Consider the following 9,122-nt stretch of genomic DNA (forward strand, 5'->3'; position numbering starts at 1 on the left):
GCAAAATAATTTATAATTCATGAATATGTTTTCAAATTTTGTAACCATTTTCGTACTTGAGATTTTTTTTCCTTACGGCCGGGAAATTTTCTTTTTTAAAATTGTGAAAAGAACTAAATTCCTGATATTTTATAAAATGGTGAATTTCTCATATTGAACTTTTGAAAAAATCATGAACTTTTCTCAAATTCACAATCTTTTTTGTTTAAATTTTTTCAAATTAGTGATTTTTTAGTTCGTATACTTTTTCGAAATTTACAAAAAAACTCCAAATTCATGAAAAACCCACAAAGTGTTTTTTGAATCCCCTTTTTTGATTTTGCGATTTTTTATTGAATCTATGAACTTTTTCCAAAAGTCAACTATGAAATCTGGCGAGCGAGCAGCGGCGCAAGAGCGCATGGATCTATGCTTGCTGGGCCCGCCGACGGGAGATGGCGCATGAGGTGCCCCTGCGGAGGTGGACGCTTGTACGTGAAATGGTGCTTAGTGCGACAATTAGGAGCTCTCAAAAATATTGGCTAGGTATTTGGTGAAACACTTCCCCTCGTAACACCGGGCAAGTCCACCAATCGGGCACCCATCCGCTATTTGGGCCAGCCCGGTGGCTTCTTTCTATCTTTAATCATTGGTGTTGGAAATGTTCTAGAATCTTCTTTGATTAATTTTTTCTCTGATTTCTCTGAGGTTTTATTGGTATTTCATTCTTTGTTTTCTTTTTTCTTTGTATTTTCATTTTTTATATTTTCTCCTTATTTATTTGGGGACATCTTTAAATCTGTGAACATTTTTAATAATTCATTAACATTTTTTAAAATTCTCGAATTTTTTAGATTTTTCAGAATAAAAATTAGTTTTGATATTTGTTGAACACTTTTTAAAATTTTCACAGTAGCCTGGTTTTGTAGATAAAAAATGAAACCACCATATCCAGCAGCCTGCTTTAGGAAACTGGTCGAATAAAATAGCACCAAACCGGTTAGCCGGCCAGCCAAGTTTGAGCGACTGAGGTTTGGTCCTTTATTCGCGTGGAGGACTTGAGCTATGGATATTCCTATGGTAGCACCTTCGCAGGATCACAACACGCCAATGAGTAGAGTGACCAAAGTATTCTTGTGCACAACTCGGCGTTCAGTTCTTCCATTCAGTAATGAAATTCAAGTGATTTTTTTCAAAATAAAAATGTAAACGGTTGCCAAAATAATGTGATCCTTGCACTAGTATACAAAATTTGTGCAAGGATTAATGTCCAGTTCAGCAATTGTACATTCACAGATATATTTTGCTTTTACATTTTACCCAATGGTCATTTTTGGCAAAATTGACATGAACATGGAATCAGTTAGGACCCAGCAGCACACGGAACAAAGCTAGCAGTACAAGATTGCAGCCCCACTTGTAGTGAGTGGACGCCTGAATAATTCGCCGGGCCATATCAACATTGATGTCAATCAGGTTCAGTAACCAGGGGCTCACGTAACACAGCACAAAACAAAGCACACAACTGCGGAACTACACTGAAACTTAATCATTTACCACCTCACATGCCAACAGCCTCACACATTCTGCAGCTCTGAACACACATACGTACCAGTCAATGAGTCACCAAGAGCAGTGAGATCATCTTTTTCCTCGGATAATAATGGAGTAGAACACTATGCCGACATCAAAGACACACGCGGCCAGAATTAATTTAGATCAGAGAACTCATGGGACAGAATAACCTTATTTCATTACTTTCATTAAATCGAAGTAGGTCGGGCCAAATGAATTTCAGAGTTCCGGAGTCGATTGACAGGGTACATGGATGAATGCAAGGAAGGGGGGAGGGGGCTTATTCTGCTGGTGGATCGACAAGAAATTTCTAAGGCTGACCTTCTCGTGGTCACCGATCAATGGCCTACTGCTACATGTACACAATTTGAATGGATATTTACACGGCAATATTGAATCGGAGGAGAAAAGAATGGTGTGGGCCGGAGAAAACAATAGCTATGGTCGCGCAATCACAACCTTTTTCTTATCATTGTTCGGTAAATTTTCCATGTCCACACAAAAAGGAACATGGTGAGAAGCGTGGCCACCGTCGTCCAGAATACGATCAGCCACGACGGCATCGACTTCGGGAAGAGGCCTGTTTCAGAAGCCAGCGACAAGGTCAGCATGGCAGAAGGAGGCACATGCTACTATCTGCAAGCACCAAGAAAGAAACTGGACTAGGAGCACTCACCATGGCCAAACTTAATGCAGATCAGAAGCTCTATGATGCATATAGCCAGCGAAAGCCAACAGAAAGACCCCACCTTCTTCACAGAGTTCCTGAAATCATTCATCACATATATAAGACAATTACTTTCAGCAAGATTGCCACCATGTTTATGTGAATGCGTGAGATACGCTATGAAGTATGCAAAGTCTGAAGCTGGTGGGTCAAACTTTGTACCTGTCCTGCAAATAGGTGTTGTATTCGCGGATGGTTGGTATCGCAATCAACCACCAAAGGACCAGTCGGTAGACAATCAAGGGATTCCGGGGAGGAATCCAGAGGCAGAACTTAAGAAAGAATGTGTTAAGTTCGATGGTCATGAAAATTACGCACAGGCTTAGCACTTGGATGAATCTCCAAGGGCCAAGCAGAGGGTACCACTCATCCTTGTCCCACTGTGCTGGTGTGAACTGACCTAGCGTCCTTTTCACCTAAACAGAGGCAAAAGGTTGAACAAATGAACTCATGAGCAAGGCTAACGACATCAAGTCTAAAATAGATAACTGATACGGCTCAAGAACATACAACTTCAAATAGAAAATTTGGATAGGTATAGCACAGCAAACCACAATCTAAACCTACACAGGCTGTTTGTATCTTCTACGTATATGCAAATGAAAACATTCAAAAACGGATTTGCAGGACATGAAGAAAGAGTTTTAAGAAGGTTAATCGTTATAAGCTGTACTTTGGGCTAGTAACCCACTAACTATCAGTTCTGTCAATGGCAGGTATGATGAATATGTGCAAGTATTACTGTGTTGCCAGCAAAATGTGTGTCCCTTAAACTGGAAGTGTCCATCTTAACCAGAGTTTATGCATAAAACTGACACTAACAGATGTTGCATAGGTCAGTGGAAAAACAGTTACAGATTATTTCATGCGGTTGCAGATAATTCATTACAAACTATACGAGATGTGAACTCTTGCACCGAAAAGTTTGAGCTTGTACATAAAGTAGTCCAGACAAGCCAAGGAATTCTTTTAATTGACAGACTACTGAAGGAATTGCTCTGGTTTCTCAGTAATTCTTGCCTTTGCTAGATTTCATCGTACTATCATGACATTGAGTAGGATAAAAGTTCAGCTGCAGCTGGGCATAATATTAAACAAAAACTCGATGCGACTGATTGCTTTGCTGGACAACCCATTTTCCTATGCACAGTTTAGTAATAGCATACCTTACTCATAATATTGGGCTGGCGACTCAAGCCAACCCATTCATACGTCCTCCCATCAAAATATCTCACAGTCTTCATGCCAGCCCAGATACCTGGATCACAGACAAGATGTCCCCATTCAAGAAGAGGTAAAATCTAGGAGGTAAATCTAACTATGTAAACAGCTAAATCTATCGAAGACAACGAACAAAACATGCATGCTGACATGTACCAAATACAGGTATTAAGTTCAAAATTCATATAAATGTATTGTGTATATAGATAAAATAATGAAAACCACATAAAAACCTTACCAAACCAATTGCAGATCAATATGTCTAGAACAATGCTATCCCACCAGCATTCGTTAAAATTTGGCAACATATGTCGAAAAGTTAGCTGCAGTTCACACAACATTATATAAGGGTTCTGGTTTAAAGATAAAACTGAACACATATGTAAAAAGTACATACCTCCATTAATTCAAAGCCAATTGATAACACCCATAGAAGTGGTTGGTTTCGTATCATTATAGCCTTTCCCCACCATCCAAGGATATGGGCAATAACAAACTCGTCAAAAAGGATGTCCTAGAAAAACCTATATTCAGATCAGTAACTTGAAGCATCTCCAAGATCATGATCAATCAGAGAAATACGACAGACCAAAATTGAACAAGGAAAGGTAGCAGGTTTGTGAATGAAGTCATCATACATAAACATTGTTAAACCTGCTTTTCGGATGATCAGGTACATATATACGGCAGTCGGTTCCATAGGATCTTTCAGGTAATTCTGTCAGACAATGGTGTGAAATAAGGATTCCTTCAACAAGATAAAGCTCCATTATTAGATCAGATATGTAAAAACATCTGTCTTACCAACACCAAGGTCAGGGTGAAGGTACTTCATGAACTGCCTAGCATCATCACGAGTCTGCAAAATGAAATAGAAGGAATTATGACTACTAATTACAGTTTCAGCTGCTTAATATTGCCTCTGCCGCTAAACTATAATTTCTTCACATCGTTGCATCTTATTACCATGACTTGTTTCACCAATAAAACTCAAAAGTACATATATGGAAAAGATCATACCAAAGCAATGGTACAACTGTTTAAATACAGATAAAGTGCTATATTACACAATTAATAAATTTAGAAAATAACTTTTCACCTCAGATGCGCTTACATAATTCACTGCTTTTTCACAATATAAGTAAGGGAGCTAACAGCTTTCTGTTCGCATTTTGGCTACACAGAGACAATAGGTGAACATTGCACTTTCTTATTGCTGCCTGGGGAGTTTTCTGTCGCATAAATAAGTTATCAGAATGATTAGAAAAGGGATACCCTGGCCCTTTTCTCCATTGCGTCTTACTCTCTTCATCATCCTATTTCCAAATTAATACGTATTCGCCGCAAATTGTAATATTACACTTGGCATTGGCGCTATTGTTATCAATACACTCTGCCAGATATTCCAATTGCCAAACAATGTCACCGGGTTTTTTAATCAGTGCAATGGCATATCTTTATTTTGTGTGAAGCATGAGCCGAAGTACTAGTAAAATGCAATTCCCCATGCTAAGCAAAAAAAACTGAGACTTTTCCACCATTAATTAGCAATGCTTTTGACAGATTCATGAATCCGAAGAATCGAATAGCATAAGCATTTTTTTCAAACAAGATTTACAAAACTGTACTTACCTGGAAAAGCAAAAATGTGAGGGCCACAAGGTAAACAACTGCCATCCCATGGACCAGGCGCCAAATTGCAGGATGTGGTCTGATGAGCACACTGAATCATAAAGGAAGTAGCTGTCAGTAAATGTTTGCACAAACCCCAGCGACTTCTGGAACAATAGTAAATGTTTTTTATTTTTACAGGGAGCAGAAATGAAGTAAGGCTTTGCTGTCCTGATAAGTGCTACTACAAAACCTTTTTTTTAATGGTTGATACTACAGATCATACTTCACAAGCTCGAAGATATTGAGAAGTTCAGATCAAATATAAAGCACACATAAATACATTCCTCTTCTGCTCCATAGCAGTGAACAATATACTTATTCATATCTACATGCCCACTCATACAAAATACTCCCTCCGTTCGAAATTACTTGTCTCGAAAATGGATGTATGTAGAACTAAAATACATCTAAATACATCCATTTCTGCGACAAGTAATTCCGAACGGAGGGAGTAATAGTTAAAAAACAAGGTATATAGTTTCTGCAACTCACGTTGAAGGTGCCTGAAGAAAAGAATAAGCCAAGAAAACAGCAATCATCGCAAAGACACCCCTGTTGACAAGATAAAAATATATATATATGAGCACTCAGATTTGCCCAACTCAAACGGGAATTAGCAGATAAAAGGCGAGAAAAATAACGGTGAATGACTATTATCCCAGTTGAAGATATGTTCCACAACAGATGTTCAGTTGGTGATTAACAAACAATTGTTTTTCCGGCATAACATAAATAAAAATACCTTTTTACAGATGAGACACGGTCAGCAGAGAAGCTTCCTTCTGGATTAAGAGCGCCACTTGCCCAGCTGATAAAGAATTATAAAACAGATGCTCATTAAACATACAGCTGTTTTGCAATTCCTTAACTCTTTTTTTTTCGCAGTGATCTTAACAATGGTAAAATGCCACAGTAGGTCAACCACCAGCAATGTACTACTAACATCATTGTGGTAAGAATCTCTCTAGGAAACTAAAAATAATTCCAGAGGTAAAAAAGATCCAGCAGCAGCTCACTCACATTAAAAAGCAGGTTCCCATGAGTAACAAGGAGATGGTCCGTGGTCTGTACGCCCACGCGGTCCAGGGATCAACCTCGCCGAAATTATTGGGCGGTTTTACACCATTACACTCCCTGCCAATATACTCTCTTGTAGGCTTGTGACGACCGTTGACCTCCATGGCAACAACAACCTTGGCAAAAATCACCACCTGCAAAACATTCATGGCAGCATATTACAAGATCAATCAATACATGGTCTTACTGGCCTTCAAGAACAGCAAACAAAATAATTAGCAACTGAATAATGTGACACTTGAGCAGAGCACATCTGAAAATAAACACTTGAAACGAGAAAAGAAAAACTAAATTCAGCACGAGCACGTCCTCTGAAGCCAGCGGCAATGCCCGGGCCTTTGTGTGGCTCTGGTTGCTCCAGGATAACAAAAAGTGGGCGGTCTGCGCTCTGCCGCCTGCAGCCGGAGGGCGGCTTCAATGCAGAAACAGGGGAGGGGAGGGGAGGGGAGGAGGAGGAAGAAAGGAGCATTGGAACTTGAGAGAGGGGGCGCGATTGGCTGACCGAGGAAACAAATTCGGAGGAAAGAAAGAAACAGAGCGCTATGGCCTGCCTCTGTGATTCACTACTAGGTAGCTAGCTACAGTGGCGCCGTACGGCCGCCTCCAAATTAAGAAAACGCAAAAGCTAAAAGGCAGCAGCTTTCCGCAATGCCGCCCGTCCGTCCCGGGGAGAGAGAGAGAGAGATCTAGACGGCGTGCCGGGTGGCGGCGCCCGGGAGCCGCGAGGGCCGGCAATCACATACCTCGGGGGAGGCTCAATGGACGAGCGCCTGCGGAGAGACGGGGCAGAGGCGGCGGCGGCGGCGCGGTGCCCCGGGGAGGAAGGGTGGCGTCGGCGGCGGCGGCGAGAGAGGCGTCGGCGGCAGAGTGGCAGGGGGGATTTAGGGCGCGTTGGGGGGAGATTGATCCTGGTTCTTGGAGTATAAATAGGTGATTAGTGGTGAGGGGAGAGGGGAGGGGAGAGCGGCGCTGGCAAAGTTCGACGACGGGAGATGCTTGGAGGTGGGGGGTGGGGGAGGGGTTCTGTTCTGCCTTTGTTTTGGCTGCCCAATTTCGGACCCAAGACCACACGACCCCTCTCGGCCGTGTGGGCTGTCAAGGCCTCAAGGCCCCCTACACCCGAACGCCTCAAATCCGTCTTATACGCCTGGACGGACCGCCCGCTCACTGTTCGGTCGTAAAATTTTAATCCATACGGACGTCTTAAACTGGCCTCAAACGTTCGGGCTGATCGGCACCCCTCATATCCAGTCTAAATATGAGGAGGATATGAGGCCGTTCGGGCACATCGAACCTGGCCCACGCTGGTCCACCCGACCTCATATATATTCCTCACCATCCGCTCGCCGGACCAAACCCTAACCAGTTCCCTCCGCCACCCGAGCTCATCTCCGGCGGTTTTCATCCGTCTCCGGCATGGCAGGCGGCGGATCCTAGTCTTTAACCTCCAGATCTATCCCGAGCTCATCCCACGCGGTCCCAAGGTGGAGATGGTCGTCTAGCTTGCGCTCTGCCGCTCCTAGGAGGAGGCACGCGCACAACAGCGCTCGGACTCCTTCCGCCGGGAATTCATTGCGTCCACCCCAAATGGCGCATGGATCCGGCGCTAGGGCAGCCGTAGTTGCCTCGTCGAAGGTCGTGCGGTTCGTGTGGCGTCCTAACGTTGTGGCGGACGCGCAACCCCTCCATTGGCGCATAGAGCATCGGGAAGCACCATGGGCCTCGTCCGACGAGAACCTGGCCCGGCGTGCTCGTCGTGCCAGGCACCGAGCGAGGGAGGCAGCGGCAGCTCTCGAGGCGGTGGACGTTGGCCAGGCGGAGTCGCATTCTCTGGCGCCACGTACGGCGCATCAGTCCGGGCGCCGCAACCGCATCGTGTTGGACATTGTCGGCTCGTCCCAGGACGGATCCGTCATCGATCTGACATCCACCGGCACCGTTCGGTTTACGGGCTCCGACGAGAAAGAATAGGGCATGGGAGACGGCGGCGCCTTGAGTCCCGTGAGCCGGCTCGTGTCCCATGCTCTGCTCTATCTAGCCGGCGACCAGACCAACACTCTAGGGAGCGCAGCCGGCCGGCGGACATGGCCAGGGCAGTCTCGGGCGAGCTCCGGATTAGGGTCACGTTGCATGTAATAATATGGATTTGAGATTTATAATTTGAAGTGTATGATTGTAGAATCAAATATTTGATGCGTGACCAGTCAGTGAGGGGCCGAATTTGCCCATCGCGGCTGTATATGCTCTTATGGAATATCTTTTGAGAAAATATGTATGGTAATAATCACAATGGACGAATGTTTGCTAGGAGGGATGGCAATGGCGATTGTTTTGATGACAGTTCTAGTTGTTGTGGGGATGATAAAAGATGGCAATTTTAGTTTGCAAGCACGGCAATTTCCTAGCAAAAACAGAACTGCAGCGAAGTTGTCATGCCCGCTAACTAAAATTGCCATCAAAATCGTTCGCAAATGTCATCATCTCTAGGGAACGTTCACTGGTTATTGAGGTCCAAAATGTATGCTTTGCTCCACATGTAGCTCATCAAGGGGCCCTTTCAGAAAAGGAAAAAATGCATATAGCCAAACCCTAATCCGATCGAATCCTCTCTCCCCTCTTTTGGACGGCAAGGGTTGCTTCGGTGGCTGAATTAATTGATATTTTTTTCTCTCGCCGGTGAGACTAGCGCAACACTAAAGAGTTCGCTTATGGCTTTGGCGAGAATCTTGGGGCCTAAGGTATTGGTCGTAATTTTTGCTTTGACTAGGGTTTTTTCTGTGATTATGAGTTCAGTTGCCATGGTTACTCGTATATGATATTATTATTATTTAATAATATAAGACATGTATTTACAAAACGGGAAATGTGT

General features: G+C 43.6%; 1 protein-coding gene across 2 annotated transcripts; it reads right to left on the reverse strand.

Annotated features, from left to right (window-relative positions):
* Positions 1–1,712: 1,712 nt before the first annotated feature.
* LOC123068290 (CDP-diacylglycerol--serine O-phosphatidyltransferase 1) lies at positions 1,713–7,254 on the reverse strand. Of its 2 annotated transcripts, XM_044490824.1 has the most exons (13): positions 6,997–7,254; positions 6,197–6,387; positions 5,919–5,984; positions 5,669–5,728; positions 5,135–5,225; positions 4,307–4,361; positions 4,141–4,220; positions 3,900–4,016; positions 3,741–3,825; positions 3,448–3,539; positions 2,444–2,697; positions 2,231–2,319; positions 1,713–2,134 (listed from the first exon to the last, which is right to left on the reverse strand). In XM_044490824.1, the coding sequence occupies exons 2-13, from the start codon at positions 6,355–6,357 to the stop codon at positions 2,007–2,009; spliced, it is 1,278 nt and encodes a 425-aa protein (XP_044346759.1). In that variant the 5' UTR covers positions 6,358–6,387; positions 6,997–7,254; the 3' UTR covers positions 1,713–2,006. The 2 variants fall into 2 exon arrangements, with proteins under 2 accessions (XP_044346759.1, XP_044346758.1); XM_044490823.1 differs by lacking the exon at positions 6,997–7,254 and having other exon boundaries at positions 6,197–6,417.
* Positions 7,255–9,122: the final 1,868 nt, after the last annotated feature.

Source organism: Triticum aestivum, chromosome 3B, assembly GCF_018294505.1.
Source record: "Triticum aestivum cultivar Chinese Spring chromosome 3B, IWGSC CS RefSeq v2.1, whole genome shotgun sequence".
Taxonomy (NCBI): Eukaryota; Viridiplantae; Streptophyta; class Magnoliopsida; order Poales; family Poaceae; genus Triticum; species Triticum aestivum.